The sequence below is a fragment of a genome, unplaced genomic scaffold, assembly GCF_019419815.1.
Source record: "Pyrus x bretschneideri cultivar Hongxiangsu unplaced genomic scaffold, Pyrus_bretschneideri_v1 Contig63, whole genome shotgun sequence".
NCBI lineage: Eukaryota > Viridiplantae > Streptophyta > Magnoliopsida > Rosales > Rosaceae > Pyrus > Pyrus x bretschneideri.
In genome coordinates this window covers 36,551-60,317 of record NW_025999802.1, presented here as the reverse complement: position 1 = coordinate 60,317, position 23,767 = coordinate 36,551, and the positions used below count along the sequence as shown (strand labels likewise).

The 23,767-nt window shown below is 40.2% G+C and overlaps 3 protein-coding genes across 3 annotated transcripts; 2 read left to right on the top strand and 1 right to left on the bottom strand.

The window, feature by feature from the left end:
- Positions 1-6,518: 6,518 nt before the first annotated feature.
- LOC125472072 lies at positions 6,519-9,688 on the top strand. Its single transcript, XM_048573133.1, has 6 exons — positions 6,519-7,122; positions 7,304-7,399; positions 7,713-7,890; positions 8,263-8,360; positions 9,139-9,200; positions 9,359-9,688. The coding sequence occupies exons 1-6, from the start codon at positions 6,619-6,621 to the stop codon at positions 9,471-9,473; spliced, it is 1,053 nt and encodes a 350-aa protein (XP_048429090.1). The 5' UTR covers positions 6,519-6,618; the 3' UTR covers positions 9,474-9,688.
- Positions 9,689-12,836: 3,148 nt separating this feature from the next.
- On the top strand, positions 12,837-15,734 carry LOC125467917 (lipoyl synthase, chloroplastic-like). Its single transcript, XM_048573122.1, has 5 exons — positions 12,837-13,662; positions 13,906-14,063; positions 14,483-14,654; positions 14,985-15,095; positions 15,223-15,734. Exons 1-5 carry the CDS (start codon positions 13,087-13,089, stop codon positions 15,307-15,309), a joined length of 1,104 nt encoding a protein of 367 aa, XP_048429079.1. The 5' UTR covers positions 12,837-13,086; the 3' UTR covers positions 15,310-15,734.
- Positions 15,735-18,352: 2,618 nt separating this feature from the next.
- LOC125471927 lies at positions 18,353-21,370 on the bottom strand (the record flags this gene model as incomplete). The annotated part of the gene is made up of 4 exons (XM_048572903.1): positions 21,177-21,370; positions 20,140-21,119; positions 19,586-19,656; positions 18,353-19,483 (listed from the first exon to the last, which is right to left on the bottom strand). Coding segments are annotated over exons 1-4 (2,376 nt in total), but the record flags the coding sequence as incomplete, so codon positions are not given.
- Between the last annotated feature and the right edge of the window lie 2,397 nt (positions 21,371-23,767).

Below are 23,767 nucleotides of genomic sequence, written 5' to 3'. Positions count from 1 at the left end.
CGCCCTCCTGTTTGTTTTTTTTATTCATGTGTATGCACGTATTTTTAATTTATCGAATATATCAATACATAAGTTTTACTTTATTCAACGTGTTGTGTTAAATACACTAAGGTATCCTTCATTAAGTTCTTTGAATTTTTTATTTTGTTGAAGTTTACATGTTGAAACTTCATGGGTGGACCCTGTAGGTTGAAGTAGTGCTCCCTTAATTTCTTAAGTGAGGAAAACTTCTCGGTTGGAGACTTGAAAAATCCAAGGCACTGAGTAGTCGTGAAATTTCTGAGTACCAAGGTGTAGTGGTGTATGGTATGAGTTCCCCAAGTCTCTGGTTGAGGGAGTTGACGAGGGAGGTGTCTTGCTAGTAGGCAATTTTCCAAACAAAACTTCACCATTTTCCTTTCTAAGTGGTTGCCTAAAACTCCTCATTCATATATATTTGGTATGAAAGTTGTTAGGCCCAAAGAAGGGGAGGTCTAGGCTCAATTTTTTTATTTTTTATTTTTTGAATTTATGAAATTTATTTATTTATTATTTTTTTAATGGGTGAAGCTTTGATGTTGAAGTTTTGTAGGTGAAGTTTTGGTGTTGAAGCTTTTGTGTTGAAACTTTGGTGTTGAAGCTTTTGTGTTGAAGCTTTGTAGGTGAAGCTTTTGAATTGAAGCTTTGTAGGTGAAGTTTTGGTGTTGAAGCTTTGTAGGTGAAGCTTTTGTGTTGAAGCTTTGTGTTGAAACTTTGTAGTTGAGAGTTGAACCTTTGTAGTGAAACTTTGGTGTTGAAGCTTTTGTGTTGAAATTTTGTAGTTGAGAGTTGAACCTTTGTAGGTGAAACTTTGGTATTGAAGCTTTAGTGTTGAAGCTTTATAGTTGAGATTTGAGCTTTTGTGTTGAAGCTTTTGTGTTAAAGCTTTTGTGTTGAAGTTTTGGTGTTGAAGCTTTGGTGTTGAAGCTTTTGTGTTAAAGCTTTTGTGTTGAAGTTTTGGTGTTGAAGCTTTGGTGTTGAAGTTTTTGTGTTGAAGCTTTGTTGGGCACCATAAATTGATTTTGCTTCACACTATCTTGATCAAGAGTGTGTGAAGCTTTTGAGAATTGTAGTTGCTCTCCATTGATGAAGCTTTGTTTGATGTTGAAGCTTTGTAGTTGAGAGTTGAACCTTTGTAGGTGAAGTTTTGGTGTTGAAGCTTTTGTGTTGAGAGTTGAACCTTTGTAAGTGAAACTTTGGTGTTGAAGCTTTGTAGTTGAGAGTTGAACCTTTGTAGGTGAAACTTTTGTATTGAAGCTTTGTAGGTGAAGCTTTTGTATTGAAACTTTGTAGGTGAAAATTTTGTGTTGAAGCTTTGTTGGGCACCATAAATTGATTTTGCTTCACACTATCTTGATCAAGAGTGTGTGAAGTTTTTGAGAATTGTTGTTGCCCTTCACTTGTTGAAGCTTTTGTTGACATCATAAATTGATTTTGCTTCACACTATCTTGATTAAGAGCGTGTGAGGCTTTTGACATTTGTTGTTGCCCTCCATTTATTGAAGCTCTTGTGGTGAAGCTTTGATGTTGAAACTTTGTAGGTGAAGCTTTGAGGTTGAAGCTTTGTTGGGCACCATGAATTGATTTTCCTTCACACTATCTTGATTAAGAGTGTGTGAAGCTTTTGAGAGTTGTAGTTACCCTTCATTTGTTGAAGTTGTTGAATTTCCCAATTTTTTTTTTTTAGGAAAATTAGAAATTTGAAAATATGGGAGAGATAACATATACAAATTTTGCTTTCATACTGTTGAGCAAGAGATTGTATTGCAAGCCAGACCTTGTAGTAGTCGAAGGTTTGGATGAACCATATAAATTGAATTTGCTTCGAACAGTCTTGATCAAGAGTATGTAAAGCTTTTTACGAGCTATAGTGTTTGCATTGTTACAGAGGAAAAATGTCTGAAGCAGATGTAAGAGGGTTGAAGAGCTTGATCTTCATATACCATGCGCTGAAACCGTTGTTGGCTTGCAATAAGACTTTGTTGGTGACTATAACTCTTGTTAGGTATAAGTGCTCCCCTAGTTGAGTTGTAAAGCTTGAAGGTTTTTGATTATTTATGAATGCTAGGAATTCACATGTACAAGTTGTATCACTCGTCTTCTGGTTGGTGGAATGAATGGTGAGTTGCTTTCATCACTTGGTTAGTGGTACGAATGTGAGTTCCTTTATCACCTTTCATCACATTTCACCACCTGGTTGGTGGCACGAAGATGAGTTCCTTCTTTACTTGGTTAGTGGCATGAGTGGCAAGTTGTCAAATGATATTAGAGTACATATTGTACATTTCATCACCTGGTTGGTGGCATGAAGGAGAGTATGAGTTGTACATTTCATCACTTGTTTGGTGGCATGAAAATAAGTTTCTTCTTCACCTGGTTGGTGGCATGAATGGCAAGTTGCCAAATGATATTAGAGTACAGGTTGTACATTTTATCACCTGGTTGGTGGCATGAAGGAGAGTACAGGTTGTACATTTCATCACCTCGTTGGTGGCATGAAGATGAGTTCTTGCTTCACATATCATCACTTGGTTAGTGAGAATAAGGGCAAGGTGTCAAGGCACATTGTAGCAAGTGTCAAATGACATAAAGTATGTTGAACCCTTTCGAAGCACAATTGATTTATGTATGGATGTGTTGGAATGTATGATGTTTATGTTTATGTATGAATGTGTTGGAATGTATAATGTTTATGTTGATTGACATGAGTGATGCTTATGAATGTTTTGCTATGCATGAAGGGATCCATGTTTTCGATATGTGAACCATGTTGGTTGTAACACTTAGTATCACATACTTTGTGTCAAAGTACGCATGTTGAAGCTCTGAGTTGGAGTATAGGGGTAGGTCAACGTAGACCAAGTGTTCTAGTGCTAGGAATGCAAAAGATTCAGAAGAAGTTGTCTGAATTCCCTCTTCTTTAAATATTTGCCGAATGGCTTGTGTGACAAAAGATCTCAAGTGGTTGAGAGTCAAAACATTTGTAATGTGTATGCCTTCTTATAATAGCATTTCTTTCAGTACCCAGTCCTCCACTTTGAAAAAGTGAGGCTTGGCCTCATAGTCTTAATAGTCAACGATACGTTCACCTCTAGTTGTCTTGATACGAACTTTTATCCCTCTTGTTGTAATAGGCTTGCTGAGAGTAAAAATTCTTCCTCTTACCAAGAGACAAATACGTTGGGTGACTTAGTAAGTAGCTAAATGAGGCAGGAGATGATGCAATAGGTGTCTGAATGGCCAAGATCTCTTCACTTGGTAGAACTTGACTTCCACTTCTCACTTGTTGATAGGGGTTAACCATATGAAGATCCCCTTGGTATGTCCTTGCTTCGGCGGAGGCGTGGTTGTAAGCATGTGCCATCACCCCAGAGTAAGTCTTCCAAGTGTTGGCATTGATCATGTACTTGAAGAAACAATCACGTAGGCCTGCCGTGAAGGCTTTGATGGAGGTCTCGTCATCTGCCTCAGCGCAGTGAGAATACTCATAGCTAAAGCGGCCGACATACTTTCGTAGTGACTCGTCCGGCTTCTGACGAATAATATACAAGTCATCTGCGGAATGCAAGCGATCTGTCTGGAAGATGTGTTGAGAGACAAACAGTTTCCTCAGTTCCTCAAATGAGTTTACTGTCTCAGGTGGAAGACGACAATACCAATTCAGAGCTCCGCCAGAGATAGTAGAAGGGAAGAGAAGACATCGTTCTTCGTCGGTGTGCATTCGGTATACCATGGTGGACGGTTAAGGTGTTCAACTGGGTCCTCCTTTCCACTGTAAAGTTGTAAGCCAAGCTTCTGCTTTGTCTTTGCTTGGAGGGTGTGTCGAGGATCCTCTTTGTAAGAGGGCCAGGCCTAGGTTGGTTCCAGTCAGGTATTTCAGCCTGACGTTCGACCTTCAACTTGTTTACTTCCTCAAGGAGTTGTAGGACAATGGGGTCCTGAGTGGAGTCAGGTATTGCTGGATCATTCTTCTGTAAGTCTCCATCTCCTCTTGGAAGTAGGAAAGTTTGATCAAGGGCATAAGATTTTTCTTTGGACTCACCGTACTGACTTCCAGGGCAAGCCTGTCAAAACGCCCCCGAGTCCCTTGTACCTTCATATTCATCTAGGACATGTCGCTCATTCCCTAGATTGGCAGTTGGCTTGGGGCATGTGAGATGACTGAATCTGTCAGAAACCTTTGGGTTATTGACCTTCGAGTTTATGTGGATGGGGTTCTCTCGACGTTGCCTCAGGAAGTCTTGACAGTCGCGATAAACGACTTTTGATCTTTTTACTTTTTCTGCAAGAAGGTGCATTCCTCCACTTCTCCTGCTTCGGGTCGAAGCAGTTGGGTCGAGAGATGTCTCATGTTAATCAACACCTTGATGAGTAACTCGCTCCCCATCAGGGATATCCATGTTGAAGACAGGTGATCCCTCATGTTGGGGGACACCCAAGTGGTGGTTGACTTCCTCAAGGACGATGAGTTCGTGTGTTTAAGTATGCCTAACTTCATGGAGCATCCTGAAGAGCTTCTCATACTGCTCCTGGATGATCTCATTCTTTATCGCTATCTTGTTGTTCTGAGCCTTTGGCTCATCGACTTTAGCCTGAAGAGCAAACTTCTTTCGTTCCTTCTTTCGTTGCTTCGCACTAAGTGCGAGGGGGTGTCGTTCTGAGTGCTGTGGCTCCCTTCACTCCCCATGTTGGAGAGGGCTGCTTGGTCGAAAGAATTTGTATGAATGGTGGAAACCAGCTTGACAAAGCTGGAGAGAGTAGGAATAAGTGTGATTCCCACAGACGGCGCCAAATGTTGATGCACAAAATTGGCGAGGACTTTGGTACAACAGAAAGTGTCAAGTTTGTGACCTTCGCTAGGTTGCTCTGATCATTAGTGTGGATAAGTATGTAAATGAATAAAGACAGAGAAGCAAATAACACAAAATGTACGTGGTTCACCCATATTGGCTACGACCACAGAGTATAGGAGTTCTCATTAGTTGTGAAGGGTTTACACAAATACATAGGTTCAAGCTCTCTTTTTGTGAGTTCTAGTGAATGGTTCAGTACAAATGACATTAGGGATTATTGTGGGAGAATGATCTCCTTTTATAGAAGAGAGTTTCTAGTTTTGTTGTGACATTGACACTTGTCGTGTTGTGATTGGCCTCTGATATCGACACGTGTTGCGCTGTGATTGACCTCTGATATCGACACGTGTCGCGTTGTGATTGGCCTCTTAGTTGGAGGAAAAGTCTTGTGGGTTCTTGACGGTATGTTGTTGACCGGTGCTTAGTAGTTTCGGGATTAGTCAAGTATGGTACAAACACCTTCCAAGTAGTCATTTGCAATTTGTCTCACATGTCTTTTGCAATGCTCATGTGATGCATTTCTAATCCCTTTAATCTATTTTCTTTGAGAAATTTGAAAAAAAAAAAAATCAAAATTTATACTTTATAGAATTAGCTACCTTTTTAAGTTTATAATAACTATTACCAAATGTTGATATACTTAATGCATCATTTTTTTTTTTGAACCATGAGAGTGTAGTCTGGTATTGTTTATCATATCACCAAAAAATGAATCCATAAAGAGTAATGTTAGGGAGATCAAAATTTTTAAACCAAATTGCAAACTAAATGATGTCAAACATGTTAATCGACATTTAATTAATAATCTAATCATCTATAACCACATTATTTAGTTTGCAAATTTAATTTAAAAATTTTGATAAGAAAGTTCCAATTCTTTACTTGGTTTTCACTCGACCAAGCTCTTGAAATTATTTACGTAGTATTCTGTTCAACTTTTTATTGGGTTGTGATTTTTCATTCCAAAACTAAAATAAAAAATCAATTACAAGTGATGAATTGTGCAGTCCTCAGCCAGTGTTCTAGAATTAAAGAGTAAATTGTAATAACGGTTCCTCAATTTTAATTAAATTAAAGCAATAGTTCATCAACTAAAAATTCATTACCATTGATCTCTCAACTCATTAAAACGTGTAGTTATGGTTCTTTTTGTCAACTTTGTCAAAATTTTGTCAAAATGAGTTATGTTGGAATGACCATTGCTACAATTGGATTAAAGTTGAGGATCATTGCTCCAATTGAGTTAAAGTTGAGGGACAATTTCTCCAATTGGATTAAATTGAGAGATCATTGTACAATTTTTCTTATTTGATTTTCCATATTTGCCCGTTGATTTAGCCTCACGTTATGGCACGTGACTCATTTTGAAAGAAATTCTAATAGAGTTGACGAAAAAAATTATAGTTGTACGTTTTAGTGAATTGTGGGATTAATGGTACGGAATTTTTAGTTGAATGTTCATTACTCTAATTGGGTTAAAATTAGAAATCATTGCTCTAATTGAGTTAAAGTTAAGAGATGATTCCTACAATTTACTTAGATTTAAAACCTTTCAACCTATTGCAATTTGCAAATTGAAATATTAAAGTTTTGTATAAAAAAAATCACTCTGTAGAACATAAAGGATTGAAAAATCGCTTTAACCACTACTACCACGGAAGAGAGACGATTTTCGAAAGAATAAGGTTGCAGGGTAGATTTAAGCCTGTCTCCTGCGACAAGCGAATTGCGGTGAAGGGACTTTCTCATGGCTTTTGCTTCTGCGACGTGCTTTTCTTCCCAACTGCAACTGCAACGGCTTCCTCGCGGCCTCGCCGCCAACAGTCCCTTATTCGTATTTCCTTCTCCTTCTTCTTCTAATTGTCGTCGTTTCAGACCTCTCAGTCCGACACTCAGAGCAAGCAGACCCTTTTCCGCCGTTGTATCGGCGGCGGCGGTGAAGAGTAATTCGCATTCGAATTCGAATTCCAGTGGAAACAAAACCAGTAAAGCAGCACCAGCGGAAGAAGAGGATGCAGAAGAAGCAGTGGAAGAAGTGGAAGAGGATCTACCGTGGATTCAGGAGAAGGCCTTGGACGTGGTAGAGTTCACGGGCTCCGTCACACAGGCGATTCCTGGACCCAGAGTGGGCACCAGCTCTCTCCCTTGGATTCTGGCTCTCCCTCTCGCCTATGCCGGTCTCACTTTCGTCATTGCCCTTGTCAAGACCGTCAAAAAGTTTTCTTCCCCTCGACATAAACGCAAGAAGCTGGTCAATTGTCTTCTTCTTCATCTTTTCCTTATTTTCCTGTCAACTAATTATTGGGGTTTATGAATGATTTTCTAATTGATTGATCTTCTCCTTATTTTCCTGTCAACTATTTATTGGGGTTTATGAATGATTTTCTAATTGATTGATTGATTGATTAATTGTCTTGTGACAAACAAAACAGGTGAATAAAAATGCTATGCTATGTAAATCAATAGACGAATTGTTTCAGAATGGTGCAGAAGTCAAACCCGATGTCTTGAACCAACTTGTGCAGAAGGTGACATTTCTACAACTGATACATATGCAATTCAGAGGCAGTGTCATAATTTGCCATATCGTGATTACACTTTTGTTAACTGCTGAACCAAGCAAGTGCATTTGTTGTCTTATTCTTCAAAATTATTTATTCGTTCAATTTGATTCATGGTTTTTCTGGAGGAGCACTTTCGAGTTTGGAGTTCAGCTGTATATCTCTTCTGACATTGATAAATTTTTTATCCACTGAATGAGTACTGTGTCCTTTTATAAATTTCATTTGTGGTACACTTTGCCATTTTGAGTTTGACAATACATTGCTAATTAATTTCCAGACTGGTTTTGGCATGGAGGAAATTTTGCGAAAGTACATTCGATATACTTTGAATGAAAAACCATTCAACCCAGATGTGGTTTCCAACTTAATCCAGCTCAGAAAAGCTTCCAAGTTCGATGACTCTCAAGTTGCTGAAATTCTGAATGAAATTTCAAGAAGAATTGTACGAGACAAAGGTAAGCTGGCTCATCAAACAACTGCTTTCATAACCCGTTTGGTCTAATTACATATCGTTGCCTTTTCGATGCGAACATATATAATCTGACGAGGACACATTGTGAAAGTAGATCACTTCCTCCTACCTATGAGATACCAAAGATGGATGCTTTTAGTGCGGTCCAATAACGCTCTTTCAACTAATACAACTCTATTGATGTTGTTGTTGTCCATCTTGTTAGCGTAGTACTGTTTCTTTCATCCATGTGTTTTCAAATTACATTAAATTAATTGGCTGTTTAACCTTTTAACAAAACCATACTATGAAAAGTCGGAAAATTTCCTTCCAAAACTTTGCTATCAGTTGCTGACAACGTGTTTTCGGTTTCCAGGCCCAGTTGTAATGGATGTTTCAGGCTACACTGAAAGAGGTTTCAAGAGAAAATTAGCTGTTCAAGCCCTGTTTGGAAAGGTTTTCTATCTGTCAGAGGTAAGGGACTGAACATTCAAAATGGTAACTTTGACATATTTTTTGTATGTTACAGTTTTTCTCACCCGCCTTTTCTCTTTTCTGTATTGTCACTAGAAATCTTACTCGTATAGAGTCACATGAAAGAAAGATTGTGGTATACTTCCAGTTATGGTTTCGTCCAGTCAGACATGGTGGAAAACTACCTTTTGATGAGAAAAAAAAATTATTGCAAATATTTGTTTACGTTTCCAAATAGGGCCTTACCAGTTTTCCTACCTTGGAGAAACTTTTGTATTCAAAGGATATTTATTCCCCACCTATTCCCCTTTTCATGTTTTGGTTGCTTGATCGGCATATTGTGATGAGAGGGCTGTCAAAAAAAAAAAATTTATGTCCTCAACTGCTCCTTGGAGTGCTTAAACATGTTTGTCAGAAGCGTGAGGGTTATGGCTGAAACATGTGACACCACTCCACTGGTTGAATTAAAACTATGAATTTTGTGCGCAGAAATGGGTCATTTCGGTATCATTGCCTCAAAGATTCTGAACTTTTGCTGAAGCATGATGTGAGTTAGTGTTTGTCCTGGAAATTTATACACTAAATTTGCTGCATCAGTATAACTCCAGATTTGTAGAAGAGCATAAAAGTTTTCTGGGAAATCTAGGCATTTTATGATGATACATCTTGGTTATTTTGGAAATTCTCCACCTTTAGTTTGGTAGGTTAGTTATTTTCATGGAAAATCAGGGTTTTTGGAGTATAGTATGTTAATAATCTTCATGGGAAATTTTTGCAGCTTCCAGAGTTCTGTTCGAGGGATAACTCCTTAATTGTCAAAGAAATATTTGGTGTTACAGAGTATGCCTCTATCCCTAATATTCAGCTCTTTGAATTCTTGTAAAAGAATGAGGGAAACCGAAATGTCCATGTGATTGTGATCCGAAAAAAACTTTTAAGATTTCTGTTTTCAGCGCTCATGACTAATGTTTTTCCTTCTTATATTCCCTTGTTCCCAGTGAAGATGCAGATAAATTACGGATACATACACTTTCTGAAGCAGGGGACATAGATTCGTTAGAAAAGATGGTTGATGGTTCAGATTCAGATGATTCTGGCCGGGGCTCTCCTTGATTCACATGCACCACATCCATTTTGTTTGGCACGGAAAAGTAAAGTTGTGAAGGAGGAGGGAGGGCGTGTTAGTACCTCAAAGGCGCGCCTTAAAGACGTATTCTCATTTGTTACATGATCATGTGGAAATTTTTTGGTTGCAGTACAGCATGAGTTCAAATTTTGTCAAAGTTTTGTTTAAACTTCACTTTTAAATATGACACTAATTGGATTTATTTACTGAGAAATTACTGATATATATATATGGAGATGGAGTAATATGAGGTGGCGATGTACAAGTTGCTTGGGCACACATCATCGACCTGCAGTCCAACTTCGTGGAGTTGACTGTAATCTCTACCGTCCATAATGCCTGTAATCTCTACCGTTCGAAGGTATTCGATCTGTGAAAGACCATAAAAAGGCCATGCAATACTGGTGAAGCCGAACGCTAAAGCTTCGACGGTGGATGTATCCCTTCCCAGCAATGCGTCAAACAAGTTTGAGGGTCCTTTGTGTTAAATAAACTTCCAATAATGGGTTGAATACCTTCGAACTTTCACTTTCTATTCTTTATGGTTACATTTCAAGTTTCGATTCATGGAGTAGCCTATTCATAATCGTCATCTTATTTTTACCCACCCACATTACTAGGCTAACTTAGTAACTTCTAATAAGGCGCAGCTACATTCAAATATTCGTAATTGAAAACTAATGAAAATGGCTTGAAGACTTTGAGTTTTAACGATAAGGACAAAACAAAGGGTAAAATGAATAATACCATATTTGACTTTTTAGTATAAAAATATGGTTTTTTGTTAAAATGAACAGTACCGCGAACTTTTCGTTAAAACTCCATTTTCCTAATTTGTACTTTGCCAATGCAGTTGTAATTTTGGTAATTAAATGCTTAATAGTTTCTTGACAAAAGAAAGAGGGTCTGCAGTTTACTCAAATTTGCACCTTCGGCTGTTTTTATTGTGTTATGGTACGCATTTTCATGTTGTACGTGTATCATCTGTATCTATAGAGAAAATTTGAGTAATTGTTCTTAAATTGTGGTCCAATTGGAGCTTTGATTTATTTTCAGTGTTTTCATCAAGGCATTAAGTCGAGCTTTTAGTGGGCATGTCATTATCTTTCTAGTTATAATAACTGTTGGAAATATTGGTGATTCAGATGTTACTTCTCTTACAACAAATCCTATAAAATTAATATTAAGATATCACAATTTTATTAAATAAAATAACCAAATAAGATAAAATACTTATCTTTTGTAGTTATAGAACGTTCTTCGTCAATCCTTGAGTAGACAAAATTTTAGGTTGAGACGTGTAGTCACTATCCTTAAGAGTAGATTTCGCTCATCTAAGACAATGTCTTGGTGTAGCAGATTATGACGCCTACTCTCCAAAATACAACCTATGATCGTTGTAAGTGTACACTCGCAATACTTGGATCGAGTGAACAACTCGATTCTTTCTTTTAACATATAAAAGGTGGAAATTATAATATCATTTGAGATAATATGAGAGATTAGGAGAGGAGAAGATGGTGGGACTGTTTTTAACTAGGTGGGGTTTGTCCGTTGAAGGAAAGAGATGATTACTCCACAAAAAAAAAATCACCTTTGCCTCAAAGAGAGGATGATATTATATATAGGACAAATAGGCTATACACGAAGGCCATTTAACAAGGTCTAGAACGTTCGACATTATAGCCACAACGATTATAAATTAGTTAATGCTTCAATTTTTAGTTTTACTAATAAAAAACTCAAATAAAGACCTTAAAACAAATTGAATAATATTAAAGTTACTAATGAAGAGTTGTATTTTGAAATACCTAATTAAAAATTTCAACAATCCCTCACATATTACAAAATACAAATTGAATCACCAAAAGGAATTTGAGAAACCCAAGTTTAAAGAGGACAAGGAAGTACCAAAGGAAAGTGAGAATCCAACGCATCATTACTGATATCTTTTGGACTATGAACCATCCTTAGGACGAGCTAGCCGTAACTCACAGAAATTTGGTGAAAATTAACCTTTCTATGAATCAATATTTCTTTGTGTGAATCATAGGACTAACCATCCACATTGAATCCTCGGAATCGAGCATATTCTAGCGGGTTGGCGCAAATAGGCCATGCGCCCACCTGGATATTCATGAGTGCTCTAGAGAACCTGTCTAAGCTCTCATAGGAAGCGGCCCCACTCCCACACTCAAATAGGTGAATCCATCATATGTGCACTGTAGTCAAGCACGCCACCTATATATAGGTTATGGTATTCATTAAGAACATAAGTTCAACCTCACAAGCTATAGTAGTTGCACTATCTACACCACAGGGATATGCTCTCAATAGAGTTATTGATATAAATTGATAATGCATGCCCAATCAACAAGTGACTTGTTCTTACCCATATGAACCTACTTCTTGGGATCTCCATTCACATTGGTTGGGTTACCATCACTCTTGATTGATGTTATAGGCATTCGTCTCATCCCCCTCGATGTAATAATCATTACTAACATTTAGCTTAATGGATTTGTAAGAGGATTAGCTAGATCCATTTATGACCTCAAACATATTATGTCAAATGCATATATGCAAAATAAATTTATATTTAGCTCAAACTCTTGTAGCTAGGCTATCGCCACACATACACAGATAAATTTATAGTCTCTTCCACAATTAGTGGGATACAACGGGTCGCGGCGAAATGCGGGGAGGGAATTAAGGGTTTGGGTGTGTAGGAGGGGAAGGGAATCTGGGTGTGGGTTTGGTTTTGTTTTTTTTTTTTTGGTATGTGATCTAGGTGTGGGCTTGGTTTTTTTTTTGTTTCTTCAATGAGGTGGTGAAGATGGAGGAAGAGAGGCAGCGGTGGGGTGGTGAAGGAAGGTTGGGTATGGAGGGACTAAGGGAGGGATGGGTCGGGTTGGGAGGTGGTGGTGAGGGAAGAACGAGTGTAAGTGGGGAGAAGGACGGAGGAGGGAGACCACATTGTAGAGAGATGAGAGAGAAAAGAGAGAGAGGGTGGTGGAGGAAGGTTGGGGGGACGGAGAATGGTTTGGTGGTTGTCGAAGAGAAGAAGAAAATGGGTTGGTGCGGGTGGAAGCAAGGGTAGGCCGGATCCCTTAGGCCATTTTTTATTTTATTTTTAGTTTTATAATTTATATATTTTTTTAAATTTTTAATATTTAATTATTTTTTAATCCAGTGGTATTAGTGAGTAGAGTTCGTTTCTAATCACGTCAACATTTAACAGAAAAACTAAGAAAAACATGACATTGACATAAATTCCTAAGCTGAAACATGATATTATTATTTAAAAAAAATAAGGTACGAAAATATCATCAGACCAATAATTAAGATAGTGTTTTATCATTTACCCAATATTTTTTAGATCGACGGGCAAACTCTCCCTCCTCCTGGATTGCAAGAGCAATGCACTGGAGCGCGCCTTCAGGTATGACAAGATCTCCCTCCTCCACACGTGGACCTTGTATTTGCAGTTGCAGAGTGGTAAGTCCAAACTCCCAAGCTCCTGGATTGGATTAAATTGGTGGGTTGTAGAAGAAATCTAGGTATTCTAGAGAGGAAATTGAGGAGGAATCGAAGACGACGATGATGATTCAGCTGCAATCCCAAGTTTCATCATCATTTTGGCCAATCAGCCCAATCCCGATTCAGGCTCCGAAAGGCCGGATGTCTGTCTTGAATGTGCGATCAGGAGGACGTCGAGGAGGAATACGATGTGAGGCGATGGCGGCGGGAACGGGAACGGGAATGGGGCCTTACACGGGGAGAGACCCAAATGTGAAGAAGGCGGAATGGCTAAGGCAGAAAGCCCCCCAGGGACACAAGTACGAGGAGGTCAAGGAGTCCTTGTCCCGTCTGAATCTCAAGACGGTGTGCGAGGAGGCCCAGTGCCCTAACATCGGCGAGTGTTGGAATGGAGGTGGCGATGGCATTTCCACTGCCACCATCATGCTCCTCGGCGACACCTGCACCCGCGGCTGTCGCTTCTGTGCCGTCAAGACCAGCCGGACCCCTCCACCTCCAGATCCCATGGAGCCTCTTCACACTGCCACCGCCGTTGCCAGCTGGGGCGTCGATTATATTGTTTTAACCAGTGTCGACCGCGATGACCTGCCCGACGGTGGAAGCGGACATTTTGCTCGCACCGTCCAAACCCTCAAGGTTAATTGGTTACTAACTAATCAGCTTGCTTGCTTCAATTTCTCTACTTTGATTGATTGAATGCATTATATCATGTCTGATGACCTAGCTTTTAACATAACATAAAGACTCTGAGACGAGCACAGAGCATTGCAAAATCGGCAACTTCTTTCTTACATAATAATAAATTAACAATAATCCTTTCTTACATTCATCAATACAATACAACAATACAATGTTTTACACACTCATTTCACTCTGCAGACTCTCAAGCCTGACATCATGGTTGAGTGTTTAACTTCGGACTTTCGCGGTGACTTGACGGCTGTACACACTCTGCTTTACTCTGGACTTGATGTTTTTGCACACAACATTGAGACCGTCAAACGCCTCCAGCGAATTGTCAGAGACCCTCGCGCTGGGTAAGCTAGCTGCACTCCAATCCAAAGTCTTTCGGTTATGTATTTCGTAAAGAAGTGCATAAGTGGTCCGACCCAGATGATTGCACCATATGACATGCATCAGTTTTTGTACAAACATATTTTTTAAATCATTTACATGCATACCATATTTCTCTCATAAAATCATGTTTGGAAATATGGCCTTGACACATATGTGCTATGCATGCTCCAAGTTTAACATAACATTCAACGATACAATACCCACCTAGGATTAAACTTTCATGTACTTCAGGTAACAGTATCATAACAAAAGGTAAGTCACACAAATGTGATAGCTAAAGAGGACCATAACAATACTTGTCCAGGCTTTGTATGTATTTGTCGTATACTAGGAACTGAAGTCAATGGGCTGAAGAAGTTTGTTTAATGTGGTAATGCAGGTATGAGCAAAGCTTATCTGTTCTAAGACATGCAAAACAAAGCAAGAAGGGGATGATAACAAAAACTTCTATAATGTTGGGCCTGGGAGAAACAGACGATGAGCTGAAGGAAGCCATGGCTGATTTAAAGGCTATAGATGTTGATATATTGACACTTGGACAATATTTACAGGTTGGTTAAAGATGCATAGCTTTCATGTATTTAGCTTTGATTACTTTCATGCAAGTACATTGGAACTTACAGACTGTAAGGCTGGTGTCGTTTTAGGCAATCATGAAATGAGACTAAGTCATATCCCAGTAGAATTTTTGACAGTCTAATTCTTGTTATATGCTTGAAGAATGGCTGTAATCTGGCCCATGGTAGTTTTTATTTTCTATAAGCAATCCTCTTTTACTGTTTATGAGGCAATCATGAAATGAGACTAAGTTATATCCCAGTAGAATTTTGTGATAGAGATTATGATTTTAAGTTATTTTAAGTTGCTTAAAATTGTTGCAGCCAACTCCATTACATTTGACTGTAAAAGAATATGTTGCCCCTGAGAAATTCGTTTTCTGGAAGGAATATGGGGAGTCTATTGGATTTCGTTATGTAGCCAGTGGGCCCTTGGTAAGATGTTCATTAACGTCAGTTTTATAGATGTTGTGGATTATCTTTCTTTGCTATTCTTGTTTGAATGTAGTTACCTAGTTTACCATTCTTGGTGAAAAAATCTTTGCATCTATTAATTTTTCAGGTCCGGTCCTCGTATAGGGCAGGGGAACTGTTTGTTAAAACAATGGTCAGGGAAATGGCTAACAGCTCTATTGGCGTACCTCAGTAACTTATGGACTTCAATACTGATGGCTACCAAAACGACAATAAGTTGGTGGCTGCATGAACAGCTAAAAATGGGGAAAAGTTATGATTGCAATGAGCGGATGGCCATACATTTTTAGAGGGTCTGAATTTCCTAGGTCTGCTATATATATACAAATTTTGGTTCAATTGAGAATGTTGATGTGCCACAATCATTTGTTTGTTAAACGTAGTGGGAGATAAGAACACATGTTGGAGTCGGAATCAGGATTTTCGCATATTTCTGTTAACATTTCAATTCAAATTAGGAGAGGAAAGAGAGTTACTTTGATTGTAATTTCAATTGGATGGGCGGCATGGTAGCTGCTGTGGTGAACATTTGCTTGCATTTGCAGTTGCTTTTTGCTTAGTATTCAGTTGAGATTTTGAGGTATTTTAATTCTTTTAATGGATCTTGGGGTATTCAATTAGAAATTTAAGAGCTTGTTTGGTATTCTACTTGAGTTCAACTTTTTTAACTGAAAAACACTTTTTGAGTTTTAGGTGTTTAATTCTTGTTCGGTATGACTCTTTTTAAAAATTGGATTCAAAACTAACATAAAAACATAGACTATTTCCTAAAAACACTAAAAGTGAGTTTTTAGAGTTTTTTCTGCTTTCTACTCAACATTTTTTTTTGCTCTCCCCTAACCCTTTTTTATAGGAGATTTAATAAAATATTCCCGATACTGTTTATTTAAAAAAAAAAAAATTACGTTTATACTTTTTCCTGTACTATTTACTGTACTTTTAAAAAGGGTCATTACATGAAAAGTATTTTTGAACTTTTTTAGTTTCCTGTATTTTTCCTCTCCCTACCCTCTGTTTCCTCTCTCTCCCCACGTCACATCCAGTCTTCTCTCTCTTCTCAACCTTTGTCTCATCACCCTTTTTTTCTTCTCACTTCGGTGCATTTTTCATCCCCTTTTATTTTATGCGGTTACGATTAAATCACGTCAACATTTTATATTGATTTTTTTATATAGATAATAAGATAAAAAATAATAAGAATATAAAATATTGATGTGATTTAACTGTGATCACGTAAATAAAAAATGATAAGAAATACATCCAAATAGGAGGGCATACAATCTGCCTTCCCTCCCTCACCTCTTCACTCTCTCCTTGTCCTTCTCTCTCCTCGCCAACCATTTCCTCTCTCATTTTTCCCAATTCTCTCTCTCCTCCAGTATTTGCTCAAGTAGTTTGAATTCAAACTAAAAAAATTTATTTTTAAAAACTCAACCAAACAGATTTTTGAAATTTTGAGATTTAAAAAAAAACTGTTTTTAAGTGATGTTATTTAAAAATTATTTTTGGGAACAATCAAAGTTTTTTTGCTAGGATACCAAACGGACCCTAAGTGATTATCTGAAATTCAATGTGTATTCAATCAGGATTTTAAGATAGTTTATTAAAATTCTTATAAATTTAGGTGTATTCAATTAAGATTTTAAATAAGTTTATAACATTCTAAGTGTCACATCCCGGCCCGGGGCGGATCACTTCCCGGCCCCGCTCCACTACCGTAGCACGATATTGTCCGCTTTGGGCTTACCATTCCCTCACGGTTTTGTTTTTGGGAACTCACGAGCAACTTCCCAGTAGGTCACCCATCATGGTTTTGCTCTAGCCAATTCCGGAGGCAACTCCAATCTGTAAGCTACCTCACCAACACGCTCTGTGACCACGTATGGTCCGATATACCTGGGACTCAACTTTCCTTTCTTTCCAAACCGCACAACACCTCTCCACGGTGAAAGCTTCAGGAATACCCAATCTCCAACCTTGTATACTCTGTCTGTAGCATGCCGATCTGCTAAACTCTTTTGCCTGTCCTGGGCTGCTTTCAGGTTAGACTTAATCACCTGAACATTCTGCATAGTCTCCTCAACAATCTCCGGACCCACTAGAACTCTCTCGCCAATCTCCGACCAACACAATGGTGTGCGACAAGACCTACCATACAACGCTTCGAATGGCGTCACGCCAATACTCGAATGGAAACTGTTGTTATAGGCAAATTCCATCAGGTCTAACCGTTGGTGCCAAGCATCACTGAACTGTAGCACCGAAGCTCGTAACATATCCTCCAAGGTCTGAATAGTCCTCTCTGACTGTCCGTCTGTCTGCGGATGATATGCTGTACTGTAAAGTAGTCTCGTGCCCAAAGCTTCCTGAAAAGCTACCCAAAACTTCGATGTAAATCGTGGATCACGATCCGAAACAATACTCACAGGGACACCATGGTACTTCACCACCTTCGAGATAAATAACTCCGCTAGACGGCTCAAAGAATACTTCTCTCTCACTGGAATAAAATGTGCCGACTTAGTGAGCCGATCCACGATTACCCAAATGCCATCAAAACCATTATGTGTACGCGGGAGCTTGTACACAAAATCCATGGTAATGTTTTCCCATTTCCACTCTGGAACGGGAAGCGGCTGTAACAGCCCAAACGGCTTTTTCCTTTCCGCTTTAACCTGCTGACAAACAGCACATCTGCTCACATATTCAGCTATCTCCCTCTTCATACCCGGCCAATAATAAAATGGTCGAATTGTATGGTACATTTTAGTAGCTCCTGGATGCATGGCGTAAGCCGAAATATGTGCTTCATCGAGAATTTCCTTCTTTAAATCTTCATTATTAGGCACGAACAACCTGCCCTCTTGCATCAACATGCCATCAGATTCACGAACTCGGAGGTCTCGCCTCCTTCCTTGCTCTTGGGCTTGAATTAATTCTTGAGTGTTATGGTCAGCTACCTGAGCTTCAAGCACCCGATCAACAAGTATCGGCCTAACTTGGAAATTAGCAAGTAAAGCCATATCTCGGTCTTCCGCTTCTAACTTCACACCTGTAGCACGCAAGTCCGCCAAAAGAGGAATACGACTAGCGTACAATGCATTAATGCGGCCCTGAGACTTCCTGCTAAGTGCATCAGCCACTACGTTCGCACGACCCGGGTGATAATCAATCGTGCAATCGTAATCGCTGAGCAACTCCAACCACCTCCGTTGACGAAGATTAATTTCCCTCTGAGTAAAAAGATATTGAAGACTCTTGTGATCTGTAAAGATCCTACACTTTTCCCCATAAAGATAGTGTCTCCACAATTTCAATGCAAAAATGATAGCAGCCAACTCCAAATCATGTGTAGGGTAATTCAACTCGTGGGGTTTCAACTGCCGCGAAGCATAAGCAATTACCCTACCATGTTGCATCAATACACATCCCAGACCATTCAAGGAAGCATCACTATATACTTCGAAATCACCACTATCGTCCGGGAGTGCCAAAACTGGTGCATGAGTGAGACAATGTTTTAACTGCTGGAAACTCTGCTCACACCTATCATCCCACTCAAATTTAACATCCTTTCTCGTTAATCTCGTCAGTGGCAGGGCAATCACCGAAAAATCTTTAACGAATCTCCGATAATAACCCGCCAAACCAAGGAAACTTCTCACTTCAGTGACGGTTCGCGGTTGTTCCCAACTATCCACAGCTGCGATTTTCTGAGGGTCCACCAAAATACCCTGAGCCGAAATGATGTGCCCCAAAAACGCAACTTGGTCTAGCCAAAACTGGCACTTACTAAACTTGGCATACAATTGGTGTTCCCTCAACCTCTTCAACACCAAAGTAAGATGTCGAACATGCTCTGCTTTCGACTTAGAATACACTAGAATATCATCAATGAATACAATAACAAATCTATCCAAGTATGGCTGGAATACCCGGTTCATTAAATCCATAAAAGCAGCTGGTGCATTCGTCAACCCAAATGGCATAACCAGAAACTCGTAATGACCGTAACGAGTCCTGAATGCCGTCTTAGGAACATCATCTCTGCCAATCTTCAACTGATAATAACCAGATCTCAGGTCAATCTTGGAGAAGACACAAGCACCACGAAGCTGGTCAAACAAATCATCAATACGTGGCAACGGATAACGGTTTTTGATCGTCACCCGATTCAATTGCCTGTAATCAATACACAACCTCAAAGTTCCATCTTTCTTCCTCACAAACAATACTGGAGCGCCCCAAGGTGAAGTACTAGGCTGAATGAATTCCTTATCCACCAATTCTTGCAACTGAACTTTCAATTCCCGTAACTCAGCGGGAGCCATACGATAAGGAGTCAAAGAAATAGGATTTGTACCTGGAAGCAACTCAATAGTGAACTCCACGTCTCGATCTGGGGGTAACCCAGGTAAATCCTCGGGAAAAACATCAGGAAAGTGTCTGACCACTCTCACATCCTCAACTCTATCAGGAACGGCCTCATTCAACACCACATGTGCCAAGTACCCTTGGCAACCTTTAGATAGCAACTTTTTCGCTCGCAAAGCCGAAATAACGCCATGTCTCACCCCACTCTGCTCACCCACAAAAGTAACCACAGGTAGTCCAGGACGGTGAAACGTAACTACTTTCCCGTAACAATCAATATTGGCACGATAGAAATGTAACCAATCTGTGCCCAAAATCACATCAAAATCAACAATATCTAACGGGATAAGATCAGCTGGCAAAACTACACCCTCAACAATCACTGGACATCCTGGGTACACACAATCTACGACATATCTCTCTCCTCTAGGCATAGCGAACTCTAAATCGTATCCTAGAGGTGTGGGGCGGGGTTGTGTCACTTGAGCAAATGTATGAGAAATTACGGAGTGTGTAGCTCCACAATCAATTAAGACTCTAGCAAAACAACTAAGAATATTTAACGTACCCATAATCAAGTCCGGGTTGTTCTGAGCATCCTGCAAGGAAATATTGTGAAGACGTCCCTGACCTTGTTGTCGTCCACCGCGACCTCGGCTCGCCTGAACACCGCGACCCTGGGCACCACGCCCCTGACTGGGTTGTCCCGATTGTCTCGAAGACCCAGCACTGCTGGTAGCAAACTCACCCTGCTGATACTGTCCTCCCTGATACCACTGTGAACCGCCTACCGGCGCTGGAGGATACGACATATAGCTGCCAGGATACGGGGGATAACCACCCTGGGAATAGGGGTCCTGAGGATACTGATATTGCCCCGGAGCATATGGGACAACATCACCCTGATAGTGGTAGGCACCACCTCTACCTGCTTGACCATAACTACTTGGACCCTGAATTTGACGGATCGGTGCAGGTGGTGGCATAAAAGTCTGCTGTGGTTTCTGCTGCTGATTATGGGGACAATTCACAGCTCTATGTCCCGTCTGCCCACACGTAAAGCAGCCACCGCTGCCACGCCTGCACTCGCCGAAATGCCGGTTGTTACACCTACGGCAAACGGGGGCTCTGTTTCGACCACCATCGCCCTGTCTCTGACCTCGAGGGCCTCCAGCAAACCGACCTCCTCTTCCCTGTCCAGCTGCACTAAAACCACCGCTAGAAGAACTCGAACTAGCTCCACCCCTCTTGAAGTTCTGAGTCTGGCGGGGCCCGAGCGATACTTGACCTTTACCCTTATCATTCTTTTTCTGACTACTGTCTTTTTCTTCATCACTATCGCTCGACATATTCTCAGAATCTTCTATCCTCAACAACACCTCATAGAAGTCCTGGTAGGTCTCGCTGTGGACAGCAGTCGCCATAGAACGCCACTTCTTCTTAGTACCTTGGCGGAAGAGACGGAGCATCTCCGCCGAATTACCAGCGACATCAGGATGATAACGAGACAAATCCGTAAACTTGCGGTAATACTCATTCGCCGACATCTTCCGCTGCTTCAGTTCAGTAAACTCCTGTTTCTTCCTATCGATGTACTCAGGGGGCACATACCTTCTCTTGAACAAATCCGTAAAAACATTCCAATCCGTCCTCTGTTCTGGAGTCAACCTACGGAGCGCCTGCTCCCACCAAGCTGCAGACTCCGTATCCAGAAACCATGTGGTCGTCTCGACCCATCTCTCCATAGGAAGATTCCCCTGGTTATGCAATACACGGAAGGTCTTCTCTACGTGTTCTAGCCAGCGCTCTGCGCCCTCATGCCCTTCATTACCTTTAAATTTATCCAACTTCAGATTGTACATAGTCTCCAGAGGAGTCCTCTGGGGAGGGCGCAATACTGACTGAAGGGCTGTAGCAAAAACTTCTCCCAACTGAGCAACATCGGGGAAATTAGGCTCAGAAGAACGACGTGGTTCCCGACGAGGCGGCATAATTCTGACAGAAGACACCAAGACCATTAGAATACTCACAAAGACACAGGACTGCCAAACCTAGGCTCTGATACCAAACTGACACACCCCAACCGAGATCAGGGCGTGCTGGCCGTCACACGAAGGTGACGTAGCCATATGCACGTGCGGAAGCTAATAATATAATAATAAAAATTTAATAATACTAGCATACAAAGTTCTAAAACAAGAGCTAGCGTAAATAAACTACATGTTCAGAGCAAGACTACAGCAGTCCAAACAAGAAGATGCGACGGCGACTGGCCGGAGAAGGAAGGGGAATATTCCGTTAAACTTAACGGAATATTCCTAACGGCAGTGACGGCGTCAGTTAGGGAATATTCCGTCAGGTTAACGGAATATTCCTGACGGCGTCAGTTGACGCCGTCAGTGTGCAGTGCACGTGGCTGCGCGTGGGGGCGCGTGGGTCCGTGCCTAGGACGGCGCGTGGGGGCGCGTGCGTGGTCCAAAAATTATTTTAAAAATATGGGTGTGATCCTGAGGTTGTGTAGAGCACGTTGGTATATTCATTTGTCCAAATTGAGCAATGTATGAGAAGTTATTACGAGAAATTGGCTATGTGCTTTAGAATTAATTTTTTTATAGTTGTTTCGCGTATAGGTGACACGTATCCTGAGGACGAGCGTGCACACGCGAGGCAAGGGGGCTACGACCCTTCCACGTATCAGTGAGTGGGCTTTTGGTTTTCCGTATATACCTATATACTATATTTTCCCAGAATTTTATTAAATGTTAATTGTTTTATGCCATGTGTTATATTATCGTTATTTGTGCATCGATGATCATATTAGTTGCATATACATATACATATGCATATTCGGTGCTGTTGACGCACAGGTAAGTGCCAGGTAAGAGTTATGCGTATTTATGTTTCAGTAATGGGTTGAGATACGTTTGAGATACAAATGGGAATACGAACGAGCTATGATTGAGGTATAATCGTGATATGATTGAGATGTTTAGAGAGCTCATAACCTGCACCCCCGGTGTTAGTGCTCCCGCCCTGAGCAGGGCCCAGGCCTTCACGTGATGTTCACCTCCCCGCACCTTATGCTCAGCTTGGATCCAAGCTAGGTGCCCAGGCCTGTCGTACAGACCACTATAGGTGGTTCCGACTCGTAGGTGACCCGCGATTATTCGCCCAGGCTTCACGTGATCGTAGCACTTATTTACACCCCAGCCCTGTCGTACAGACCACTATAGGTGGTTCCGACTCGTGGTCAGGTTCAGATATTGAGATTGAGATTAGAGCTCTATATGCAGCCGTACAGGTCACGTTAGGTGACTCCGGCTGCCAGATTACACGATGTTGATACGATTATACCTGCGCACTTGCATATTATTACGAGATTTCGGCATGGCATATTATTGAGCACGTCTGATATATTATCGAGAATGTTGGGCATATTGAGCATGATTGTCATATATATTATACATACATGTATCTTTCTGGGAAGTATACAGGTTTTACGGCGAGGGGTTAGAAAGTATTTTATAAATGGTTTGAAAGATTTGTTTTTGCCCACTCACGCTTTTGTTTTGCGCCCCTCCAGGTTCTAGTTGAGTAGCAGTTCCGGTGGTTTCCCAGAAGGCATCTCCGGCATCTCTGACAGACACCTATCATTGTAGGGTCACCTTCGGGTGCACTACCGTCGCATCTTCTTGTTTGGACTGCTGTAGTCTTGCTCTGAACATGTAGTTTATTTACGCTAGCTCTTGTTTTAGAACTTTGTATGCTAGTATTATTAAATTTTTATTATTATATTATTAGCTTCCGCACGTGCATATGGCTACGTCACCTTCGTGTGACGGCCAGCACGCCCTGATCTCGGTTGGGGTGTGTCACTAAGTGTATTCAATTAGAATTTGATTTTAAAGAATTTGAAAAAGTTTAGGAATTAAGGGGGTGTATTCAATTGAGAATTTGAGAGATTTTAATGAATTTATAAGTCCATGGATTTTTATGGAGTCTAACTGATTTGTAAAGATTTCATGTAAAATTTTGATTCAATTCTCTCGAAATCGCATTGGGAGATGTGAGATTTGTGAATGCTTAAAATACACTACAAAATATCTTCAATTTCTTCTAATTCCTCAACTTCTCCAAATTCTTTAAATTCAAATTATAATTGAATATATATGGAACGTTATAAATTTCTTTAAAATTCTAATTGAATACAACCGATTTCTAAGGATTTTAATAAATTATCTTAAGGAGAGTGTATTCAA